This window comes from Protopterus annectens, chromosome 2.part1 (assembly GCF_019279795.1).
Source record: "Protopterus annectens isolate FY-2018-M chromosome 2.part1, PAN1.0, whole genome shotgun sequence".
Classification (NCBI taxonomy): Eukaryota; Metazoa; Chordata; order Ceratodontiformes; family Protopteridae; genus Protopterus; species Protopterus annectens.
This window is the reverse complement of record NC_056729.1, coordinates 173,781,377-173,808,776: the sequence shown is the minus strand read 5'-3', so window position 1 is coordinate 173,808,776 and position 27,400 is coordinate 173,781,377. Positions and strand designations below refer to the sequence as shown.

Sequence of the window (27,400 nt, the reverse complement as noted above, 5' to 3'; positions counted from 1 at the left end):
CCTCATTCACTAAGCATTTTGGGCAATCCTATACTCTCCAGACTTACTCAACCTATGCTTGGGGTAGGTGAGGAGATTGAGGTTTATGCTGCAGTCATATTGTTTCTGAGCTATACATATTTTCTCCTCTGCTCCCCTTTTCCCACACCTGTACTTCACTGGCTTGTGGCCGTGCAGTGGAGACAAGCTTGAGTATCGTCCTGCCCCTGCTGGGACTCAGCCAAGATTGCTTGCCACTCCTTAGGGCAATGTCTCCTGCAGGTTTCAAGCCTCTGCCAATGATCAAATACAGGGAGTGCTCAAGGATATGAACCCTTCAAACCCCCTTCCCAAGTAGGAACTCTCATCCTTCCCTGCTGACACATAAAAACCCAGGTTACCTGGGCTACAGTTAAGACTTTAGCTCTCTATGCCAAGGCACTGGCTAGCAATGTAAATTTTAAAAATAAGTATAAACTGCTCTGTGCTCAACAAATAATGAGTTTAAGTCTAGGTGGAAATGAATAACTTGCAGTGTATCACATTTCACTCTGACCTATCTGAAATCGTATGTCAGTGAAAGGCGGTGCTTGGATTTTTTGTTAAGTTTTACTTAGGTAAAACAACAATAGCAATTTAATTTTGTTGTTATTGCAATACATCTCTACATCTCCTTCATTAATTAAGTAGAGCTACCGCCAATTTTATTAACAGCATAAGGTGCCAGAGAATGTATCGTGAAGACATACTGTGACAAGTATTATCCGTTTATGCCTTTTCCCTCTAACCCCACATGTGATGCAGTTACATGGACATGTGGACCATATTATGACTTATTGATTAACTGTGGCAGCATGTAAGAAGCTTAGAAACACTTTACTCAAAAACTGTGCTGATCATAAGTAACATAGGTGGCATGCTTGTTTCAGCCCTAACTTATATAGGGGACTAGCCCCTTCTACCAAGAACCTGAAATGATTATCTCCAAAGTCAGTATACTTTAGATGGGACAAGACAAGCCCTGACTGCAGTTTAGGAACAAATTGAGGCATGAGTTCTACAAGGATCTGCATTGGATCAACTTTTAACAGTTTTTTCAGGTTTCCCAGTAACACAGTCCTATTAGCAGGCAAAATATGCTGATTGTATCAAAACTGAAGCCCTTGTGATGTTTCTTGACAATATAGTCATATTGAATACTTATCTTGGAAACATTATTTGGTTAAAAGAACAGGGGTTACATATTAATAGAGATAAATGTAGAATTTTATTTTTTGGTAAATCATCTTTGAAAACCATTATAATCATAGACAGTGGAGTTTTTAAGGAAATGGAGGGCTGTAATAATTTAGAAATTTTAGTGTGTAATAACTTGAAATTTAAATTTCTCTTTTATGGATAAACTGTATATGTCATATGCATGACTAGTGACTGAATATATGTTAACTCTGGAAGGGATCCAAGTTAGAGATTGATTTTTTAATTCTAGTTATCTTCCAAACTGTGTATCTTTAAAGTATATATAGGTTGAATTTTAATTACTTACAGGCATGTATATAGTAAGCTATGTTAGTCTTATAGGGCTTTCTGTGATGAAGAATTTTGTTTACTTATGGACATCAAATTTTTAGAACCTAAATATGCCTTAATGGATAGAGATTATACTTTTAAGATCACTATGTGTAAAACATCATTAAGGAAAAAGTATGTCTCCCAGTCAATGATTAGCTGATTAGCTTATGGAACAGGCTGCCATTATGTATATGCAAACGTGAGTATATAACCATTTTTAACAAAACTATTGGTAACTGGAAAGGGTATTTAGTCTATTCAATAAATTGGCATTCTTGGTATTTATGCAGTAATCCTGAACTATGAACTATAAGAAAACTGCTGCAAACACCTAAGCTACAGGACTAACAATGTACTTTCTCTAAACACTTGGATAATCTTGGCTAACTGTAGAATCACATGTTTCCTTACCCTGAAGCCATGTAAACCAAAGCAAAGGAATTTTAGCAACACTGAAATACAGTTTACCTCTGATAGCAACAGGCTCATTCATCAACATCAGTAGTCTACAGATGCTGATAACTAACCAGTACAAGGTAAATATTTAAGCTTCAAGGACTGACACCACTGCATCACTGTTAATGTCAGCATAATGCAGTCCTCACTAGGCACAGATTGCATCCTGCTGCATAATCTGCTGTTTTTGAGACACTCTCGATTCTACCCTTGAATCAGCAATCCAGACAAAACTATTCACCTGGAGTGTGCACACCTCATCACCTATCCTATTCAGACTAAGATAGTCATCATATTCATTGGAATATCTGAATAAGACTTCTTATTTCTGCATGTAAACACATTACCACTTCTAGGCAGAACTGACAGTACTTGCCATCACTTCATATGTAGTCTTAATGAATAGCATAATATGAATAATTTATTCAGCTCTCTGCTATATTATGAATAAGCTGCCTGATGTTAAGCTTCATCTAAGCAGTATCAGTATATCATTACTCTTTCTCTCTCTCTCTCTCTGCTTGGATGTTGGAGCAGATGAGCTACTGCTTATTTGTACAGTAAACATAGTTTATCTAATCCTTAAATATAGTGTGAATAATCCTTAAAGTGTAGTCAAAAGTATATTATCAGTGATTAGATTAAACAAGTCAAAACAATACATTTAGAATACAGTTCTCTGATGATGGAATGCAAGATGATTGGCTGAAATTGCAAATGGCCCAAATAGATCAGTGTTCTAAAAACAATAAAAGATGTCCTAGAAACCGATGAAGATGACCAGCAACCACTTTATTGCACAAAAACACAGCAGTCAAGTGCTTTTGTCTAATTAAAAGACTTTTCAGAACTGCTTTAAAAACCAAAGACCAACACTTAAGTACATGCATTCAAAAAAATCATGTGATATCAATATCCAATGAAAAGCAAACTTTACAATATAAATGAAAGTGGAAGGAACATATAAAATAAGCATAAGCATAAAAAACAACAAATATTGTTAATATGACCTTAAGTTATTTTTAATTAATTAAAATAAAAGGTACCCCACTAGGCTCTCCAGCTTAAGAAGTGATGTAATGGAACAAGCCTCATTAAGACCAGGAGGGTCCATGGCATTAAGCCTGAGAATCCAAGTTAATTTTCTCTTATATTTATTTATTTTATTTATTTATTTTACATTTGTTGACCGGGGTAGTCCATCTGGGTGTGAGCCCATTTTCAGCAGAGGCCTGGGGAGAAAAGCTCCAATAAAACAAGAACAACATTGACAGGTACAGCATCAGTTTTACATAGAATTTAACAGATAGCAGTGAGGTTAGCAAATTAACTTTTTCCCCACTGTAGTGCGATCTTGGAGTTGGTATATTTATTTTACGGGGGTGTGTGGGGGGTGCAGGGGAGCTTGCCCCCTGCAGAAACCTAGCAAAAAGTGTGTTTGGTAGTTTGGTGTCGTTATATGTGGAGGGGATTTTATTTTCTTGAGATTTGTAGTGTTGAATGTTATGAAATTCGATGTTATGGGTTTTAGATGTTTTGGGTTTTAGATGTTCTGGTCTCAATGTTATGAAATTAGATGTTATGGGTTTCAGATGTTTCAAAGTAGACCCTATACATATATCTATATATATATATATATATATATATATATATATATATATATATATATATGGTTTACTATCAAAATGCCGACGTGCAATTGTTTCACGGCTATGAAGTATTCAAACAACATATGTTCGAATACTTCATAGTTCAGCAGGTGATGTGAGTGAAGGTTATCATTGTGAATGGACTGTGCATTCGCAATTATAACGTTCGCTCATGTAAGGGGATCGCGGTACAGTGCGGTTAGGGAAATACATCCCTTTTCTCACTGTAGTGCGATCTCAGAGTTGGAATATTAAGTTAGGGGGGGTGTGGGGGGTGCAGGGTGGCTTGCCCCCCTGCATAGATGTGAGTGTAGGCTAGTTAGGTAGGAAGTTAAGGGAAGGGTGGGAGTGCTGTTAATTGTCAAAAATGTCGCGAGTGACATTTTCGACAATTAACAGCTGTTTTCGACATTACGTGCATACGGAAATGTTCATTTCCGATGTTAAAATTCGAAGTTAGGTGCACTTTTTTTTTTATTTTTCGAATTTTTGATAGTAAACCTATATATATATATATATATATATATATATATATATATATATGTGTGTGTGTGTGTGTGTGTGTGTGTGTGTACACAACATGTAGTGCAATCATACCTCAGAACCATACCTCTCAACCTCTTAGTGCAAGAAATCTGGGCAAAGGCTTTCAAAATGGGGGGACAATGGGCTAGTAGGGACGTATTTTAAATAACAGAGTAACAGGATTTGTCTCAGCTTACATTTTCTGAAGGATATGAGGTCTGAAACTGAAATGTATGCCATCATTTACTGACAGAAATCCTCAGATCATCACAGTGATTTACCAGAAAAATACAAATAATTTGTGGAACAGACCAAAAATATCAGCAATGAACCTGGACATTCTGCAACAATCGAGCCAGTTCAGGTGTATGCTCAGAACCCCTTAGTGCAATGAATCTGGACCAAGCCTGACAAAGTGGGGGGACAAAGCCATGAAAATAGGGCCATATCTGAAATACTTGAGTAGATAAGCTGAGACAGTTGCTGCAGTAACACCGTCTGTTCTAACATATATTGATTGAAATAGCAAACGTCTAAGACTCAATTGCTTCTCATTAGTTAGTGACTTAAATCCTCACATCATCCCACTAATTTATCAGAAATACACAACAGTTATGGGGACATCCTATGAATATCTGGACATAACATGACATTATGGAAACTACACTGAGCTGCTAAGCATGTCACCCAGCACCATCCAAACTATTGTCAGACTGACACAACACTACCCCAAAATAGCTATGGGGAATTACACATGCATTTGCAAATATATCAGGCTCTATAGAGATGTAACAGTAGTGAAAAACACTAGTGAAAAAGTGCATACCCACAACCAATTACACCACAGTCACAGTGACATACCGGTAAGCCAAATGAACACTAGAGTTTAACAACTGTGTGAACAGAAATATCATGTTTGCCACTTACACACTACCCCTACATATACTGTCCCATAGTAGGAATCCTGAGGTGGTATGGGGCATGTCTCAGTTTGCCCCTACAAACATATGCAGCCGATAAACCACCAGAAACTGGAACAGCATGGACAGTCAGACAGTAAAGGAGCCATGACACTACATCTACCCCCCTCCCTACACAGCCCAGCTAACATTTACACACTACACTGGTACACAATCCTGACAGTCTCTTAACAATTGCCAGACATACACAGACCTCTCAACTGCACATATTCCCACAGAATGTCCAGGCTTTGTCCTCATATATATGGCCTCTTCCTCATAACATTTCTGGCATTCTGCTACATCACTGGGATGATATCAGGAATGAAGGCACTAAATAATGATAAACCATACCTATAAACCTCTTACTGCATGACATCTAGACAAAGCCTGACATAATTGGGGGACAAAGGCCTAAAACAGGGGCATATATGAAATATTGCTGTTATAAACTGAGAAAGTTGCTGGTGTCACAGGGTTTGTTGTAACATATCTTTCTGAGAGATATTAAGTCAGAAACACAAATTGATGCTAGCATTTACTGACTGCAATCCACAGAGTATGCTACTGATTTGCCAAGGATAAAAACTGTCTGAGGAATAGACCAAATATAAGAGACAAACCTCTGGACATTTTGCAGATAGCCCTACAGTTGAGAGTTATGTCAACCACATAACACTGTCAGACTTAAAATCATGCAGAAAATACATGTCCGCACAAATCCTGTTAAACTAGCATTAACCCAACTGTATAACAGCAATACTTACATTCTGTCCCTAAGTCTGGAACCTTCTCCCCCATTTTGTTGGGCTGTTTCCACATTTTTTGTTATAAGAGGTATTTCCAACTACCCTCTGTGATGCTGTTGTTCATACACCTCCATGATGTCCTCCTCACAAGCAAGGAAAAGGGGCAATACCCACATGAAGTACTCAATTATAGGAGTGTGTTGCCATGCCATTTGCTATATAAATAACAACACAGCTGTTCTGCATGCTATTAGCAAGTGGGGGACACCATTTGGTGCACAGGCCATCACCTGCTCATGAGCATTACCTACAAAAGGCAAGCTGCTGCATATGCAAAACAGGTGTATAGCTCTACATCTGTAGACAGAGAGTGTGTGTGTGAGAGAGAGAGAGAGAGAGAGAGAGACAGGGACAGAAACACAAATCAAAAGCAAAGTCAACAATACTTGGAAAAAAAAATATGTCAAACAAGTAAGCATGTCATGGAATGCAGTAGGGGTTATGTAATAATGGAAAATAGAAAGTTAAACAAATATATCTCAGCAAGACTTGCTGTACTGATATATTGCTGATCAGCAGTTATGGCCATAGCATATGGGTCTATCTGCAGTGACATAGATCACAGCTCAGGCCCTTGAGTCACCCCAGGAAAGGATGGCTCACATATGACTACTACTGGAATATCTGTTAAACAATACTGACTGTGACACTGCTAGGCCAGCTACTGAGATGCTGTAGATATCCATATGTTACTTGTGCAACTATGATATACATGTTTGTCTCATAAATCTGAGAGCTCTATACAGGGTATGTGCATAGTACATTACTGTCGCAGACGTGTGTGTTGAACTGCATGTGATATGGTGAGCTCATACCATTCATCTATCCAGTGTTATGCACACTGACCATATGTGTGCCTCATATTTGTAGTCATTTGGTCATAGAGTTGTGTTATATCTGGCAAATCATTGGCAAATCTGTGAAGACTGACATTAGAACATAATAGCATACATATGAGTGTCGGACATCCTCCAGGGTATTTCTGTGAATGCAGAGCCTACTGTGCTATCAACTGACTTAAGTGTGTTATGCAATATTAATAAAGTGTCACTAATTTTGTGCTACTGTCCCCCAATTATGTGTGTCGTCCTCCAGATGTACTGCTCTAACAGGTAGAGTAGCAAGAGTGTAAATACAGTGTGCCATACTGACATAGAACATAAATGTATATCAGATACTACCTGTGCACATGTATGTATGAGTAAGTATAGCTGGAAGCCTCAAAACAACAGACATGAGATGCAAAATGTCAGGTAAATAAGCTGTACATGTTGTATACATGGGTAATCTTAGTTTCTTTGCATCCAACAGACATAGATTTCTACAGCTACTGGCTGTTGCATTGCCCTGATACAGACATAGATACTAGAATAAGTATGATTATCAGGTTGAAATTGGAGAGGTGTCCAACTGTGTCATGATCTTGTGTCCATGCTTACTACAAACAGCTATATGAGCACCTACATAACTGTATGGACTCAGCAATACCTGACTCATAAAATCTGCCTCCACCAAGGTAGAGTAATCCCCTTTGCTGGACAGCAGCAATACACAGACCACATAACTGGTCGCTATATTGGCTGTACAGGGCCATGTAGGAGCAGGTACCAACTTGGAAGCAAGTTAACCTTTGTCTGAACAAGCATATAAGGTCACCGGTGAATTATTGTAAGGCTAACTATGAGTACAAATTGGACACATTCACCAAGGCCAACCACAAGGCCATCTTCACATATGTCTTCAGTTTCAGAGGCAGCAACCCAACCCACCCTGTACCGGTGGTCAATCACACCACATACACACACCATAGCTATAGCCAACTCGCTGCAGACAGGTTAAGGGAAAACATCACCCCTCTGTCCCACCATTAGTATAGGTGGATATGCACAGCACCTGCACCCCTCCCCTCATCATCAGGGAGCAGGTCCATAATGCCTAATCAAAGGCAACAAAAGCAAGTCTTCATGGCACCTGATAACATCCCTGTCTGCATCTTACATGAACTCAGGAATATACTCCCAGCTCCATTACACACTGTACGCAAGCAAAGCCTGAGCACCATTGACATCCCATCTGCAAGGAAGATGGCCACTGTCATCCCTCTACACATAGGTGAATGATGAATGGTGGATTATGCAATTTGCTGGCCCTCATTGGGAGGAACATGACACATCAGGATCAGGAGGGCAATGCAAGGTCATACTGTGCTGATAGATGACAGGGGTATGATGTGGTCATAAGAGGTGGCTAATGTTAGTCAATGTTGATGTGCAAGTTCTGCAACTAATGTTGACCAATGTATGAGGTCCTGTGATGTGTTTCCCTGTTTATGTCTTTCAGCTGAAATGCAGCGTGTGAGACAGCAAGCATATACTGCAGCTGAAACTGCAGCCATTACAGATATGATCAGCCAGCACCATGGGGTGATGTTTGGCCATAGCCAACAGAACCTGTGGGTGTGGACTGCCCTTTGGAATTACCTTGTCCACAGAGTAAACAACGTGGGCCACCATGGATGCACATACGATAAGGTCAGCCATCGGGCAACTGGCCTGATATGCCATGCCCAGCAAAGAGCTGTTGCTGTGGCCAGGGAGCATATCACCACAGGTGGGGGTCCTGCTGTGCATGCCCTACTTACACCAACAGAGGAGCTCCTTGCCACCCTCGGGGCAGCCACCACACAACACCAAATTCAACACATACAAGTTATGGAGGGGGTGGCACCCAGGCAACAGGTGAGGAGCATCCAGGTAAGGCCCCAGTGGACATCAATTGAATACTGTAGCAGTCATACTGGCTTCTGTAGCATATCTAGCTGCATATATCAGGTCAAACTGCATTTGCATGTGGGGTTTTATAACGCACACAAGTGCACATCTATGGTGAAGGAGAGCAAACTGTGTAGTATCAGAGCTTGTACTGTACATGTGCAGAAGAGCAGCATTCATCTTGTACCAATGTCACATGTGAGACTGCTAACAATACCTCTCCCCCACAACTACATAGGTATCTCTGGTTTGTATGTGGGACAGCAGCCTGAAGCTGGTGAGTATGGGATTGTCATATTGTGGCTCACCAATACCCCAGGCATGTTAAGGTCATGAATTTTACCATGCACACAACTGTTCAACTGTTGCTCTTAGCCATATTGTGATATGTGCATGTTCACTTGTAGTGGGGTTAACTATATTGCATCAAAGTGGTCAGTACAGGGGCCTATTATGTAACATAGCTGTAGCATACCTCACAACCTGTCAGGGCAAGAAATCTGGACAAAGACTGACAAAATGGAGGGAAAAGGCCCAAAACTATGGACATATTTTAAAAATTACTCTTATACAGTGCATAAAAAAGTGGACACACCCCTGTTAAAATGCCAGGTATTTGTGATATACAAAAATGAGACCACAATAAAACATTTCAAAACTCATCCCACCTTTAATGTGACCTATAACCTGTAGAATTCAATTGAAAACAAATCTGTTAGGTGAACAATTATGAAAAATAAAAAACGTACAATAAGCTAAATGCATAAGTGTGCACAGCCTGAAGCTAATACTTTGTTGAAGCACCTTTTGATTTAATTACAGCATTACGTCTTCTTGGGTACACAACTGCCATCAATTACAGCGACTCTTTGATTAACACCAAATAATGGTCAGTTGTCCAACTAGGATTTTCCTGACATTTACTCAGTTGCCTGCTACAACAAAAGCCATGGTTCACAGAGAGCTTACAAGACATCAAGGGGATCTCATAGTTGAAAGGTATCGGCCGGGAGAAGGGTACAAAAACATTTCCACAGCATTGCATATATCATGGAACACAGTGAAGACAGTCATCAAAAGGTGGAAAAATATGGGACAGCAGTAACATTGCAAAGAAGTGGCTGTCCCTCCAAATTTGATGAAAAGACAAGACAAAAACTGGTCAAGGAGGCTGCCAGAAGTCCTACAGCAACACTAAATGAGTTGCAGGAAGTTCTGGCAAGTACTGGTTGTGTACACAGTGATATGACCATTGCATGCATCAAAGTGCCTTCCTGTCAGAAACTGTATAACTGTGCTTGTAAGGTGGATGACATCTGTATGGGCTGACACTAGGTTGGCAATGGGGGAGTTCACATGGTGGAAGAGGAAGACAAAATGTTATAGCCATCACATACACACAGTAAAGTCTGCCACAGGGGATGTGCATACAGTAATACAAACAAAGTTGGCAATAGACAGATTAGTAACCCTACATATCCACTTTTATGTACTATAGTGCTATATGCACATGACATAACCCACATAGATTATATGCGTGGGCATAACCCACTACCTCTTACAACACATAATGTTGTGAATGCCTTCATGGATGGTGAGATAAACCACCAGAAATAGCAAGTGATGTCAACTATTACTACTACAAGCCTGGACAAGAGATAGAGTAACAGACATTGCATCAGCATGTGTTTCAGTCAGTTATGATATCTGATGCTGGCAAGTCTGTCACTACATTAACTGTGACCTGTTTGGCAATTATATCACATACATAGCCATTGTTAGGGGACACAGACCACATATAGGTTGCAAACATCTAGATATTCCATAGACGTGTACAGATGACTGGTATGGGCTGTACACTTTGACATGGTGCATGTAAGGCAGATGCCATTAACAGGTTATTTAAAGTAATGCCATCGGGAGGTGGTCAACAGGCATTAATATGGTATAACTTGCACACACACACAGCAGCCGGAGGAGATATGCTTCACACACACTACTATAGTAGTCAGTATTGAGATTATAACCTCGTTCTATCTAATTATCTGTACTATAGTATTATGCAGTTATTTCACATGCCACAGAGATTACAGAGGTGAAGAGTGTATATACGTACTTCTAGGGTGAATGACATCAGCATGCCTTGTAAAGTAGGGCAATGGGAAGTGTACTGGGTGTACACACCTCCAAATGATATAACCCACACAGGATTTTATTCTCACCCAAACACATGCACACACACACAGTTGCCCATATTGAGTTTAGAACCTCTACCTATCTAGTCGTGTCTACTACTGTATTATGCAGGTATCACACATGCCACAGAGCTTACATGATTTCACCTTGTCCCAAGGTACTTCTATGGTGAATGACATCAGCAGGCCTTGTAAAGTAGGGTGATGGGAAGTGTACTGGGTGTATACACCTCAAAATGGTATAACCCACACAGGATATGATTCTCACCCAAACACACACACAGTTGCCAGCATTGAGTTTAGAACCCCTACCTATCTAATCATGTCTACTACAGTGTTACACAGGTATCACATCCACCATGGTGCTTACATGATTTCAACTTGTCCTAAGGTGCTTCTAAGATGAATGACATCAGCAGGACCACTAAAGTAGGGCAATGTGAAGTGTACTGGGTGGGAATGGCCTAAAAGTCTTCCTTTTACAAACAAACTCTCACACACACACACACACACACACACACACACACACACACACACACACACACACACACTTATCAGGATTGACATTAGAACCCCTACCTATATAGTTATATCTAGTATAGTGTTACACAGTTATTACACACATCACAGAGCTTATATGGCTGACAAGTGGCCAAATGTATTTCTAAGGTGAATGACATTAGCAGGACTGCTAAAGTAGGGCACTGTGAAGGGTACCGGGTGGGAATGATCTAAATGTCTACCACTTACAATACACTCACACACTTGCCAGGACTGAGATTAGAACCCCTGCCTATCTAGTTATTTCTACTATAGTGTTATGCAGTTATCACACATGCCACAGAGCTTATAGGGGTGACAATTGGTCAGATCTACTTCTAAGGTGAATGAAATTAGCAGATCCTGTAAAGTAGGGCAATGGGAAGTGTACTGGGTGGGAAAGGCCTTTTAATACTGAAACCTACAGACATGCACACACACACACACACACACACACACACACACACACACACACACACACACACACACACACACACACACACACACACACACACACACACACACACACACACACACACACACACACACACACACACACACACACACACACACACACAAAAAGGCAGGTGATGTGCTATTACAGCCCCCACCTCAGTACTATCACACAATGGATCCCACCTTCATGCTGGCATGTGCAACTGGTTACAACTGGTATGCAACTGGCTGCAGCAGGACATCACTCTATGCCATTCAGGCTATCACTGTGTATGACTCACTCTGTGTGTGTGTGTGTGTGTGTGTGTGTGTGTGTGTGTGTGTGTGTGTGTGTGTGTGTGTGTGTGTGTGTGTGTGTGTGTGTGTGTGTGTGTGTGTGTGTGTGTGTGTGTGTGTCTCCCTGTGTCTCTCTCTCTATCACTGCCTGTCTCTCTCTTTCCCACGTCTATGTGTGTGTATGGTTAACATATTGTTATATATTGCTCATATATATGTCTGTGTATCACAAGCAACAGATGCAGCTATATCACATATGGGCCAGTTACAGCTAGCTGAGGCTAATCCTGTCTGATGTGTGAGTGTAGGGACAGTTAAGGTGCACATAGCTGTCTGTATGCAAAGAGATATCTGCACAGTACAGTTCTATAGTCTGATGTGGGTTCCGACATGGCCTGTGATTCTCCAGGTGTAGCAGCATGCCCAGTATTACCTTCTATAGTGAGACTGGGACTCCATTCCAGAGATAGGTGTACTCTGGTCCAGAGTTTTGTGTGCTATAGCCACACCTCTCAAAAGTAAACAATACTTTTCTAGAGGTACTAGGTTTGTTTTAGCAGACATTTTCTGATATATCTGCAGTCTGACACTGGAATGTATTGTGTCATTACCTATTGCCAGACATCCTCAGATCATCACAATGCTTTACTAGAGGAATACAAGAAGTATGATGCACAGACCAATATTATGAGCCCAACAATATACAGTCTTGCCCAAAAGGCCAGTTCAGAGGTGTGGCTACATCCAGTTGACCGATGAAGCTGTGTACACAGTCCTGCTACTTGGCGATATACTGGCTGGGGATCTCCTGCTTGTGTGGTAGTCTTCTTACCTGCAAAGGCATATTCTGGTGTGGCCATAGCTCTCAACTGTACATTTTCTGGCAGATTGTCCAGGTGTTTGTCTAGAAGTTTTGTCCGGTCTACATAAACTTGTGTTTTTATGGCAAGTTAGTTGCATATAATTGTAGACTGACATTACAAACAATGACAGACATTAGTGTTTCAGACTTCATAACCTTCAGACAATTCCTGCTAATGCAAAACCTGCTATTTGACCAACTTTCTCAGTATGTAAGGGCAATATTTAAAACACGTGCCTATCATTGCGTCTTTGTCCCACTTTTATTTATGATCTTGTCCAGACGTCTTGCTGTCAGATGTTGAGAGGTATGGGTGTGTGTACAGAGTGCATTCTACTTTGCAGACGTGTCCATTATAAGGTTGTGGACTTCACACCTCTGAGTGTAACTATATTCCACATAGCACTGTGACTTCCAGGTATGGCAGTGGCAAAGCACTACAGAGTGATGTGGTGAACCACTGACACACAGTTGTGCATAGGTTGATAGGTTTCTATGATGTTAGTAGGGTACTGGCCCTGAAGCCAATAAAACCCACACAGATGAGAATGTAGCCCTTGTTACAACATGTCAGCACACAGATCCCCTGTCCAGTAGGGACACAGGTGGAATCACAGGAATGTATTTTGTGTTTCCCGTGCACTTATACAGGGAGCACACCACTAGGGTTATTGAGATACTTGGCTTGCTGTTGACAGAGAGTGTATTCCATAGATGGGGGAGTGTGTGGTACATGTAACTATCACACCAACAAGCTGTACTGATATCACAGCCCAGGTTGATGCTGCACCTACAGGTTGATGGAGTGGACCATCAGTTCCAGATGTGCAACAGTCCCATCAAGGCAGGGTCTGGATTGCTTTGTATGCCAGACAGGGGTCACCTCAGCAGAGTCTGTATGGAACAGGGTAGAGGGACAGTGTTGTTAGCCTATGTGTGTAGGTTATGTGTTTGGGGGTTGGGGTGAGGCCTTATTGTTTGCAAGACCCTGGTGTGTGGAGTCTACACAATCTGTGGTGTGTAGGTTTGTGGAATTTTCATGTGATTTTGCCCCTAAGGTGTCCATTGTGTGGGTTTTGTTTTGTTGTGGACCTCCACTTACATGGGTGTGTGTTGTGTATTTGTAGGTAATGTTTACTGACTCCATGCACTGCATGACACCTATGTTACTGCACATTTTGTTCTGGTGTGCACATTCTTCATTTGTCTGGCCAGTGGTTCCCCTTCCCCTTATGTGTGTCTCATTGTCCTTCTGTAGTCCAGTCACAGGCTTTGGCCACAGTGGCTGCTGTTATGTATTTGTAATTCTAATGTGAGCGGGGTACATGCCGTTACATCACACATAAGGTTGTGGACTTCACACTTCTGAGTGTAACTATTTAGCAGGTTGTCCATCATTTCGCCACTCCATTTGCTGTGGTCCTTAGATGGTTTGTGTTGATACATGTTATTATGAGGCTACATGTGGGCCTAGCTGTCATACCATCAGAGACTGACATCTGGACAGGCTGAAATATGACAGCCAGACAAAGGCCCACACATGGAGACAGGATGTTAATAATGTTCTGCCAAACATAGACAGTTGGGAGACCAGTTTGGTAATTGATTGGTTGCTCTTATGGGTATGATGTCTGCTTCTCTACTGTCTACCATTGCTGTTTTGACATGACCCTTTCTTGTTTTAAAAATAGATGAAAGGCAAATGAAGTGTTAGGACAAACAGAACAGATATACAAGGCATACTTGTGTTCCTTCTGTGACAACTTCTGTCTTTCTATGGGTATGGCTGTTGGCCAGTGACATGTTGTTAGTGCTGACACAGAAAGGTGGCAGCCTTTTCTAAACTGGCAGTAGACTATCCTTCAGGTACCTGCTGTCCTACTAGGCACCATACCTCTCAACTTCTGAGAGCCAGACATCTGGACAAAGCGATAAGTAATTGGGGGGCAAAAGCCTAAATATAGGGACCATTTTTAATTTTTGACCTTACAAACCTAGAAAGATGATTCAATAACAGGTTTTGCATTAGAATGCATGTTTCTATAGGGTATTCAGTCTGACACTACAATTTGTCATTATTTTCTGAACTTAGTCTTACGTGATTTGCCAATGGCTTGCCAGACAATCACTATTTCATGATATACAGACCACAAAAATGGTGCAAACCTCTGGGCATTCTGCAATAGGTCAGTACAGTTGAGAGGTATAGCAGCACTGTGTAGGGTACTCCAAGCTGTGTACTGTCCATATGTGTGGCTCCCTGTCCATGATCTGTCCAGCTTTCCTGCAATAACAGATATTGACATCTGGACAGTGTGTGCAACTCCTACCGTAGGTGTAGCTGACATGCAGAATAGTTGGCACTTCAGTTCTTGGAACATGGCCCTGTCAACTACAGTATTGTACCTAGGCCACTAAGACACGACAGCCATGAATAAGTGCTGGACACATCCTCACATTATTAACCACACATATACATAGCTCATTGACCCCTGCATATTGTGAACATGCAACAGGTTATCATGTTGATTGCGACAGGCCTGGCAATGTGTGCGCTGCTCCTATTTCCCTACAAACATACATATTACTGCATTTCTATGAGAATATGGGTGTGGGGGGCACACCTGTCAACTGAACCCATTTACATATACTCTGCTGATATTTGCTTTACATTTTGGTCCCATTTAGCATAGTATTGTGCCCTGTCTTGCAGACAAGAGGCATATCACTAAAGACCACAGGTTAGATTGCAATGACATCCATTTGAATTTCAGACTTCTTACCCTTCATAGCCGTACTGCAACTGCAAGACCTGCTGTGGAATCACTGTGTAAGTCTATCAGGGGGGAGAATTTCTTCATTGTCGCCATTTGTGTGCCTTTTCCAGACATTTCTTTATGGTTTTCTATGGCTGACTTGCTGGGTGAGGCTGAGGGGTGAGTATGGGACCACCACACTGACATCCATGCCTGTGACCTATGTATTTAGGCCCTCAGTTAGTTGGCCCCCCACATATATTGCTGTGGGATTTGTCACCTTGGGTTGCAGTGTCCACATCTAAACATACCCCAAGGTCGATACCCACTTGTTCTATGTACTTGTCTTTCTAGCATTTTTAAAACACTTGTTTTTATGAAATACCACTTTTGGAAAACTTCCTAAATTACTATACAAACCAGCTGTTGATAAAATCAATAGCCAATTGTTTCTAATAACATCAACAATTTCATAAGCATTAGTGCCAAATGTAATAATAAAACCTTTGTCATGACCCGTAGTTACTACCTGTTTGTGAACTAGGCCGTTACTAGACAAATTATTATTTTCTGTATTCGGTCGTGGAAGTAGGGGCTTATAAAACTCCCTTTTCCTCTTGTTGCATACCTCACTCTTAACTTTTTCTAATAATTCTAGTGGATAGCCTCTCCTAATAAACATACTAAGTAAAATACCCACTTCATCCTGAACACTAAATCATCTGAGCTAGTCTTACCAATTGACCTTTAACCACAGCTTTCTTTTGGAAAGGTCGGTGCTAACTATCATAATGAAGGTAAGAATTTGAAAACGTAATCTTTCCATAAATAATAGATAGAAAACACACATTAACATAATCCTTGATGAGCTGGATGTCCAGATATGTCATGGAATCTTTGTCTACTACATGTGTAAACTTTAAAAATTATGAGATTAGCAAAATTCAGAGCAGAGTGTGGTCTGAATTTTGTTAATATCTTCATGGCCTACTGGGAAAAGACCTTTATTTTTAATAGCTCCTTTAATACTTTTTGGAATTTTTATATTGGGTTTTTGGATGACATTTGTCTAGTGTGGGTTGACTCCATGGAGAGATAAGTTGAGTTTGTGGAATTTATAAATTGTACTACCTCGTTTTTAAAGTTTACACATGAGGTGGACAAAGATTCCATGACATAACTGGACCAAATACAGAAAATAATAATTTGTCAATGGCCTAGTTCACAAACAGGTAATAACTACGGGTCATGACAAAGGTTTTATTATTACATTTGGAACTAATGCTTACGAAATTGTTGATGTTATTAGAAACAATTGGCTATTGATTTCATCAACAGCTGGTTTGAATAGTATTTTAGGAAATTTTCCAAAAGTGGTGTTAATTAAAAACAAGTGTTTTAAAAAAATGCTTGAAAGACAACTACACAGAGCAAGTGGGAATCAACCTCAGGGTATGTTTAAATGTGGACACTGCAACCAATGCTGACAGATTTTAGAATGTAATTCTTTCAAAATCAATAATATGAATTTTGTGGTACACAGACACTTCAATTGTGATTCAAGTTGGGTTGTGTATGCTACTTTGTGTAATTTGTGTAATGCATTCTATATAGGGAAAACTTCCTGTAAGTTAAGAGATAGAATGTATAAACATGCTAATGAAGTTATGAAAGCTAAAACATCTAATGCCCTTTATAGACACATCATGCATGCCCCGATCATAAATTTTATTTTGTGCTATTAGATCATATTATTAAAGACCCTAGAGGTTTTATATTAGATAAACATTTATATATAAGAGAGAAGTAACTTGGATTCTCGGGCTTAATGCCATGGACATTCCTGGTCTTGATGATGCTTGTTCCATTACACCACTTCTTAAGCTGAAAAGCCTAGAGGGGTAACTTTTATTTTAATTAATTAAAAAAAAATGTGGGTCATATTAACAATATTTGTTGTTTTGTATGCTTATGCTTTTTTATATGTTCTTTCCATTTCATTTATATGGTACAGGACATTTAGACAGTAAGGTATTTAACTCTTATAGTGTTTTATTATCATTTATCAGTGTTTGTTTTTCATTGGATATTGACATCACATGATTTTTTGAATGCATATAAGTGTTGGCGTTCATTTTTTAAAGCAGTTCTGACAGTCTTTTAATTAGGCAAAATCACTTGACTGCTGTGTTTTTGTGCAGTAAAGTGGTTGCTGGTCATGTTCACTGGTTTCTGGGGCACCTTTTATTGTTTTTCTTTTTTGTTTTGTTTAGATCAGTGTTCTACTCTGGTTAACAAATTAAAAGTAAAAATAAATATAAAAGTGGCATGAACAGATACTAGGCATGAAAAAGAGTTGACAACTTAAACAGCAGTAAGGGCAGCAAGATAGGTTTATAGATAATTACTAGGCTGACAGTCCAAGACACCATTAAGGAGCCGAGTCCAAATTCCCAGTCGACTAAAAGCACTGTCTGGTTAAGTGACTTGCTCAATGTCACACAGAAAGGAAATGAAGGGACTCCAACCCTGCACCACAAGAAGTACCTGCTAACATATCATAGCATTAGTTCTCTGTGCTGCAGGCAATCCCATGATTCATATTAAGATGAGGATGACATATCTGTGGGAAAAAACATGAGAGGATGGCATAATGGTTAAGGAGTTTACCTTACAGACACAAGCTGCAGGGTTTGATTCTCACATGGGGTAATTAGCTAGGCTTGAAATGGCTCACAAGGGCAGTTAGCCTAGTTCTAAGCTATGAACCTATGAAGCTATGAACCCATGAGAGGGAGCACTATTGTTCATATATATGTTAAGGGTTAGAACTCACACAGATTAATGTGCCAAATTCTGGAAAAAGTAGAAAGCGTCCCAAATACACCATTTGAAAAATTAGGTAGACTTGTGCTCCCAAGTTTAAGTAGAAACTGTAAAATGAAACTCCTTTTGAAAATGCGGTAATTAATTAATATTATTAAATACACGTGCAGATGATTTCAATATCTAAGATTAAAATATAAGATCATTATAACATCTATGTCATGTAGAGTTATGTCAGGGTTTTCTTAACAAGGTTAAAGTAAAAGCCAAGACTTACTGACAGTGTTCTGACTACCCACTGGTATAAAAAAAGGATGCTGAATAACACCATTATGATTACTTTGAAAGCCATGTATTCACTAATAATAATAATAATATTATTATTATTATTACTGATGTATATGGAATAGGTCTTTTAAGTCTGTTCATAGTAGTTTCATTCAATGTTAATTGATTTAAGAAGTATAAAAGGATTATTATAACATGATTGCATGGAGATCACTGTGGCAGCATTTAGGTTCTTTTAATGCAAGCAAATAAATAAACAGAAGCCATGGCTGGAATTCATAGATGAGCCCTGTGGATTTGTACAACTCTAATATGTGGGGGTTTGCTGCTGCATGGGGGCTGTTTTCATTCAAGAAACAAACATTACACATTCTCTTTAAATCCCAATACTCTCCATAAGGCAACTTAATAGTTCAGTTCTAAGCAATACTTGTCTAGGAATCCCAGGCAAATGTTGCAATGCTGTGTCTTCAACTTTTTCAGTTTGCATACATTGAAAACAGATCTCATGGAGTTAGTGGTATTTTGACATTTGTAAAGACTACGGCTTAATAAAGATACAGTACCATATGTTACAGCATCAGACTTGTAGTCTTAGTGTTTTTCAAATGTTGAAAACTTTGGGAAGGGGACTTTGGGAAACAATGGTACCTGTACCGGAAGCTGTACATTGAATTTCTTGTGACAATACAGCTCCTATGACATTTCTGATAGATGGTCACTTGACTTACCACGTGGCTGTCTCCTTGGATACCTGTTCTGAAACTTCTGTTTGGACAAAGGTTATTTTCCCCTCACAGTCCTATTGTTTTTTTTTCCTTAGCACTTTGTCAGGTTTGATTTTTTTGTAATAAGTGCTCTTTGCTGATGATGTTTCTACAAAACAATTGCTCCAGGCTGTTTCTCATAACCCTACTGATTTTTCTGCTTCTCTTCTTCCTTCAAATCAGAAAAAAGTCCTAGTTTGTCTATCACAATATAACTTTTATATTGACTTGTTCTGTTTGTCTCTTTCTTAAACTGGTTTCTGTTCCCAGGAGTCAGCAAAGAGGTAGCTGGAGGAATCATACTCTTCAGGAATCACACTCTTCAGACTGAGATCCATTAATAACTGAACATGCAACAGATGCACATTTAGCAGCGATGTTGTTCTATACTGCAGTAATATTAGATGACCATCATTACCGATTTATGAGACTTGTGAGTTCTCCAAATACTTACTTTTGCACTGTTCATTCAGCTTGGCTATTTAACTGTGAATAGTTGCTACTTTAAGTTCCCTGAAAAAGTATTGAATATTGACTTGATTAGAGCAGATGATTTCTCTGCTTAAACATCAGAAATGCCATATTATGTAAATATGTCTCTCATCATATAAATAACATTGAATTGTGGCATCCTTAACTTCATGATCTCATGAATCTTTGATCTCAAGTAGATATTTTCTTAATGTGCTATATAAATCTACCAAGTTCAGATCGATGTTTTCTGAAAATGAGCAGGACTCTTCTCCTTCTTTTCAGTTGTTATTGCTTTTGTCATGCCTTTTTTCCTGTCTGCTGACCATCTGCCTCCCATTTGTAGGGTCAAGTTCAGATTATCAAAGATGTAAAGTGTCGAAATTCACAGGTTTGAGTCCATATGAATGACATTTTAAAGCTTCAAACTGTACTGCAATTGCAATTGCAGTACAGTGGGGGATCTGGGAATGGGCCCTGTTTCTCACTATAGTGCAGACTTGGACTTAATATATATAGTTAGCAGGGGGTATGAGGGGTCATGGGGGTCTTGCCCCCCCCCCCCAAAAAAAAACACTGTTAGTCTTGTTTTCTTATAGGTTCATAGGTTCATAGGATGATACTAGGCTATTGGCCTGGAGGCTCTTATAAGCCTAGCCAAAAATTTCACTCATGTTCCCACAAAGTCAGGACCTGCTTCCCCTGTCCAGCAGGGACACAGATGGGATTCCAGTGGTGTATTTTCTGTTTCCCATCTAGTCAGCCTAATGGTGCTGAGAGCTCATGCCTGAGTTTATGTAAGACGCAGCCAGGAATGTTGTCAGATCCCATGGAGGCTGTATTTTTTGCCTTTGAGAAGGCATTAAAAACCTGCTCCCTGGTGATGAGGGGAAGGGGCCAGGTGCTGGGAATGTCCTGGTTTACCAATAGTGGGAAGTTTTCACTGAACCTGTCTGCCAGCAGGTTGGCTATATCTACTGCGTTTGTGTATGTAGTGTTCCTAATCACTAGTCCAGAGGAGATTTAAGTGTTACCTTTGAAACTGGGGATGTATGTGAAGAAGGCCTTGTGATTATCCTTAGTGGATGTGGCCAATTTGGACTCAAAGTTAGCCTTAGAGGATTTCACCAGTGAATTTATTTGCTTGTTCAGACAAAGGAGAGATTGCTTCCAACTTGGCACCTGCTCCTTCTTGGTCCTGGACAGAAATTTGTTCCTTTTATTATAGAGTTTGTTTATTCCTGCTGTCCACCAGACAAGTTTACTCTTCCTTGAGAAAGATGATTTGGTCCTGTCAGGTATTGCTGAGTCCATGCTACTGCATTTGTGTATGTAGTGTTTCTGACCACTAGTTCAGAGTAGATTTGAGTGTTACCTTTGAAACTGGGGATGTATGTGAAGAAGGCCTTGTGATTATCCTTAGTAGATGTGGCCAGTTTGGACTCGAAGTTAGCCTTAGAGGATTTCACCAGTAAATTTATTTGCTTGTTCAGACAAAGGAGAGATATCTTCCAACTTGGCACCTGCTCCTTCTTGGTCCTGGACAGAAATTTGTTCATTTTATTATAGAGTGTGTTTATTCCTGCTGTCCACCAGACAAGTTTACTCTTCCTTGAGAAAGATGATTTGGTCCTGTAAGGTATTGCTGAGTCCATGCAGCTATGTAGGATCTCATGTATTTTTTTGGTGTAGACTTGGACATTAGTGCTAGTTCCAAGTGAAGGGATGGTGGCTGTAAAACTGTTTATACCTACTCCTAGGAGGTTGTAGTCAGCTTTGGAAAAGTTTTTTTGTTTGACCCTGGCAAGGAGGGGGGGGGGGGGTCAGGGGAAATGGTGACTTTGAAAGTGATCGCTTTATGGTTGAATCCTACCAAGGAGGTTGACACTGTAGGGGTGCAACATTGGCTACTCATGTTGGTTAGTACCAGGTCTAGGATATTTTCACCTCTCATGTGGGTGTCATAGGTTCACAGGTTCATAGGTTGGTACTAGGCTATCGGCCCCATACAAGCCTAGCCCTAACAATTCCTTGGATATTTCTTCCCACAATATTTACTTCCCTGGACCCCTGTCTAGCAGGGTGACTGACATGATCCCCGGGGTGAATTTCCTATCTCCCATCCAATCATCAAGGTTCCTTTTGAAGAAGGCCAAGGAGGCACTCTGCTTGACATGTATGGGAAGTCTATTCCAGAGTATGGGGAGTCTCTGGGTCAGGAACCTATCCATCCAGTATGTTTTGTTTATTATGATGACAAGGTTTAGATACATGGAGCATGTGGCTCTGAAGGATTGGGATTTTTTTTAAGTGGAGCATGTCCATCCAGCTTATCCAATGCATTGGCACTGATGAAGACAAGGAATCTCTGCGCTTTCATGTTTGGGCTAGAATAGGTCTTCCACTCTATGGTTGGGTAGTTAAAGTCACCCAGGATCAGGGTAAAACATTGAATCTTGATGGATTCAAATAAGTCTAGATAGGTGGAGTGGGTGTCATGAGTCATGGTTGGGGGCCTGTAGCTAACTATGATTTGAGTAGGTGTTTTGTCAACGGTTAACTGCACCTGGAGGGTCTCTTGTGAGTCATACTGTTTGACCAGCCTGGAAGTGTGTATGTCTTTGATAAATATTGAAACTCCACCTCCTTTGGCTTTGTAGCCCTCCATTTGGGGTCTAAAAGTGTAGTAGGACAAGATACCTGTTAAGGCTGGGTAGCTCTTCGTAACTTTGAACCAGAGTTTGATGACCTCACAAATGTCAACATCTTCCAGGGAAAAAAATTCTGAACTCTGTTTAGGTCGATTTAAAACAGGAGAACAGATACACACTTAAATATAACAGCAAAACAGTTCACACTCAGTTAATTAAACAGTTTTACAGTAAAACAGTGAAAAAATGCAGTGCAGATGTAATGCAAGTTAATAAAACAACACAGTTAATCAAATTAATTCTTGGTTAATCATTAATTCTTGGTTTTAATGTTTTAAAATGGTGACTATATATGGTCACGGCAATGTGAATTTCGACATTTTATAAATCCAATAATCTGAACTAGATCCCCATTTGCCACACAATTGACCATTCATTCCTTTGCTTCTCAGCCATTTTGCAAGTAGTGTGGTGACTGACTGCCATTTGGATTAGAAGCAGTCATCCCTTCAGGTTGAGGATTTTTGTGTCAACTATGTCTCCTGTGGCATGATGTCCTTTTTGCAGAAACAGGACTTGTGATTCAAGCCCCAACTGATGCCAAACAAATCAAGACACCAGACAGAGGTATTGGAGACCAAAGTACCTGACCTGCTGCAATAACAGACTCTTTGTTGACTGGTTAGCCCCATCATTCTCACATCCCATGACTATTTAGTTAGTGATAAGAGTGACAGATGACTAGTGGAAAGGTCATCATTCCTTCAGGATTTTGGTCCCTATCGCCTCTTCTGGTGGCTTAATAGGCTCAGTGCCAAGGTAAATCCTGTAATCTTAACACAGTGGCATGCAGAGGCTTCTATGCATTGACATAAGGCAGTGACATAAAATTAAAAAAAAAAAAATTGAAATAGTTAAGAAAAACAATGCACATGTGCAATTCACACAATCAGAAATGCAACTGAATACATGCTTAACATACAAAGAATGTTAATGTCCTGCATTCACAAGTAGAAAGAGTGACAAAGGATGCAGTAGACGTCAATCAAATATTAATGAGCTGTGCTTGAATTATTTAAAAAGATATTTGTACCACATGTTTGCATCCGTGTATGCTGTTTCTTTTGTTTGCAAAAGTAGAGACTCCTTGGGATGGAGTAAAGAGAAAACTATGGGTGAATTTCAGAGAAATGTGGTATGCAGATTATTATAGCATTTTGCAAAGTGATGCTAAGCATATAGTATTCCTGTTACAATTTGTAGGAGCTTAATTTTTTCAAAGGGAGAATCAGTGCTTTGTCCTAGTTTACAAATACAAATAAATAAGTGCATTTAGCTTATTCCTAAGTTTTTAGAGCAGTGACAGGGTGCATTTTTAATGGGAATTCTTTGAGTTTTAACTGAATTCTGTTAAGACGGCTGTATCTCTAATGTCTGGTAATATGGCCTCACATAGCTTGTGCCTTATAATAGGGAAACTGCAGCTGCTTTTTTTTGGACAGGAGTGTGCAAGATGAGACAGTGATCTGAGGTTATATACCCATAAATCTTCCAGCGAAGGAGATCTCACTTGCTTTTTTGAGTACTGAGCATTGATGTTCAGTTTTTGGCACTAGGGAGAATATCTGGCAAATTTTGCTGGAGGTTGTTTGTTGTTTGAAGTGTGGAGAGGTCCTTTTTTGATGCAACAGATATTATTTGGAGATTATACTCTTGTTGGGCAATAGGAATTCCTTTAGTGATGGCTTTTCTGCATGATGAGAATGAAAGGTGAACATTTATTGTACTCAGAAGAGGACTTACTGGCTTTCCCTTCTCATTTTCTAAATGTGAAGATGAAAGTTAAAGGGTGGCTCTAGCCAAAGACCAAGAGATTTAAAGGATAAAATGTTTTAGTGGTTATTCATGGTGCTTAAGTCTGGCCCTGTCAGAAGGCACTGATCATAATTTTTGATGGCTATGTTATCTGCATAGAGTTTTACACTGAGTAGGGAGATGTGGTGCTCTAAACACTGTGGTTAGGAGAATCAACCATTTCTACACAAAACAGATTCTGTTAGATGGTAAAGTAAATGTCATACAGTATTGATAACTGCAAACCTATATGAGATCAGTATGCTGAATGAGGAGGAACTGCACATGTGCAGCTAGGGTAGATATCAGTACGTTGAATGAGGAGGAACTGCAGATGTGTAGCTAGGGTAGATATCAGTACGCTGAATGAGGAGGAACTGCAGATGTGTAGCTAGGGTAGATATCAGTACGCTGAACAAGGAGGAACTGCAGATGTGTAGCTAGGGTAGATATCAGTAAGCTGAATGAGGAGGAACTGCAGATGTGTAGCTAGGGTAGATTGAGGGGTGGGTGAAAGGTGCTGGGGGTGTGATCGGCAGATCTTATTTTTTCATTAATTTACTCTTCTCACATGTCCTCTATGGGGCAATAGAGTGTGAGGGTATTAGGTTCATAGCTTCATAATTCATAGTAAATACCAGGCTATGAGTCTGTAGACTTTTTACAAGCCTAACCAATAACCAGAAGTTAGCATCAAATCCTGTTTCTTGCATGTATGCCCTGGTACTCCTCCTTAGGGAAGGGAGAAGCCCAGACTGGAGAATGGGCCTTTTTTCCCTCTCATTTAGAGTGTGTGATGCTAATATATTGGGATATAAGGAAGGTAGCAGCACAAGACTGGAGAAGGGACCTTTTTTTTTTGCCGTCACATTAAGACATGAGGTATAGCTTCTCCTTACAAAATGGAGGAGTGCCGGATTGGAGAAGGGTCTTTTTTTCATGTTTGTGTTGATAGGCCCTAGATCCGAAAGAAGCACGAAGTGCCAAATGAGACAGCTACAGCTCTGATAAAATGACATGCCTGATAGGAATTGGCACGCGATTGTAAGAATTATTTCCTTCTCTCCTGGTCTTGTGATTAGATAATATTATTACACATTTGGAAACAGTTAGTCATGCAATAAATAAGAAAAAAATACTCTTGCATAACTGAATAATACACATATTAAATAATATTATGATACTTATGGAAACAGTCATAAAATAAATAATAAAGAAAATACATTGAGTTTCTACATGACTGAAGAGTACAGGTCTAGATAGATTATCCTTGCTTTGTGATATACCCAACACAGCAGCAGTGTTAACAGCACTGGTAGCAGATGAAACAGGAAATAAAGCTTAACCAAAGATACAGAGTCATACATTGCTATAATGGTCAATAATTTATCAGAAAAATATTTTATTGTTATCTATCTGATGAAAATTTCTTTGCTATTGACAGTTTGTTATCACTGGTGAATGTCATTAACCTGCTACATTCTCTGTTTCATGTGATCAGTGAAATCATGAACACAATGAAAAGATGATAAATTGATATTTTAAGTTTAAATACCTTGCTATAGTTATGTTTTTTTGCAGAGAGAAAGAATTGTTAACCGCCCATCAAGTGCAAAAAGCATTTCATCTGACTCAACAGGTGAGATAAACAGTATTTTTTATTATTTTTTTATGTTGATTATTTTATTTGCCTGACAGAATAGGCATGTAAAAGCAGTATATTACTGATACTAAAATAGCAGATTTTTTAAAATTCAAACATAGAATGAGATTAAAAATGAAGTTGAGTGTGGCTGTGTGTCTGTTACTAACTGAGAATAATGTATTTGTATTTTATAAATTAAGAAATAAGATTACAGTGCAGATTCATGAATGCCTAGACAAAACGCTGCTATCATGTATGCATTATTGTGCACTCCACACATGATATCATGCTATTAACTATTAATTAAATGGTACTACACAAGGAAAAATGACAGAATAAGAAAATGAAAGCATACTTAGCTGAGTTACATGCTAATTAACCAATCCAACATTGAGAAGCTGTTAATGAATGTATAAAGTAATCGTGTACACTCAGTATAGCCATTTGTCTTGAAATCCAAAACTCCTTGCATACAGTCACAATTATAATTAAAAAAATGTTAGGGGTCCCCGCTGCCATCATTAACCTGTATGTGCAACAGGCATTAATTCAAGATGCTGCTGCCGGACCGCAGCCAAGAAGAAGTGTGTTTAGACTCTGTTTGACTAACTTACCATGGGCTGCATGATACAGAAATTGTACAGCAATACAGGGTGGTCAGGGAAATACTAGAGGAAATATGCAACCTCTGCCACCCTCAGATGAGGCTTCAGGGAATCATGGAGAGCCTATCCCAGTGGAAACAAAGGTATGTGTAGCTTTACATGTACTAGCTACCGGTACTTTCCAGAGAACTACAAGAGATACATTACGGGTGTCACAGGCCTCAGTTTCTAGAATATTACATCAGTTTCTAAATGCAATACTACAACATGCAAGGAATCATAGTTGTTTCCTATGAACCCCAGAGTACAGAGCAAGAACCATGCAGGAATTTTATGCAATAGAACACTTCCTTGAAGCTTTGGGGGCCACAGTTTGCAGACATATAGAAATAAAAGCCCTACCTGATGAACATGGAAGAAGGTACATTAACAGGAAAAGATCCCACTCTGTAAAATGTGAGGTTGTCTGTAATGCTCAAGAGATCATT

General features: G+C 39.7%; 1 protein-coding gene across 1 annotated transcript in view; it reads left to right on the top strand.

Moving 5' to 3' along the window:
* Positions 1 to 27,400, top strand: part of DTHD1 (death domain containing 1) — a 363,334-nt gene that overhangs the window by 287,183 nt on the left and 48,751 nt on the right. The window contains exon 8 of the mRNA XM_044062088.1: positions 26,244 to 26,301. Within this exon, the coding sequence (XP_043918023.1) occupies positions 26,244 to 26,301 (58 nt within the window). The remainder of the gene's footprint in view (positions 1 to 26,243; positions 26,302 to 27,400) is intronic.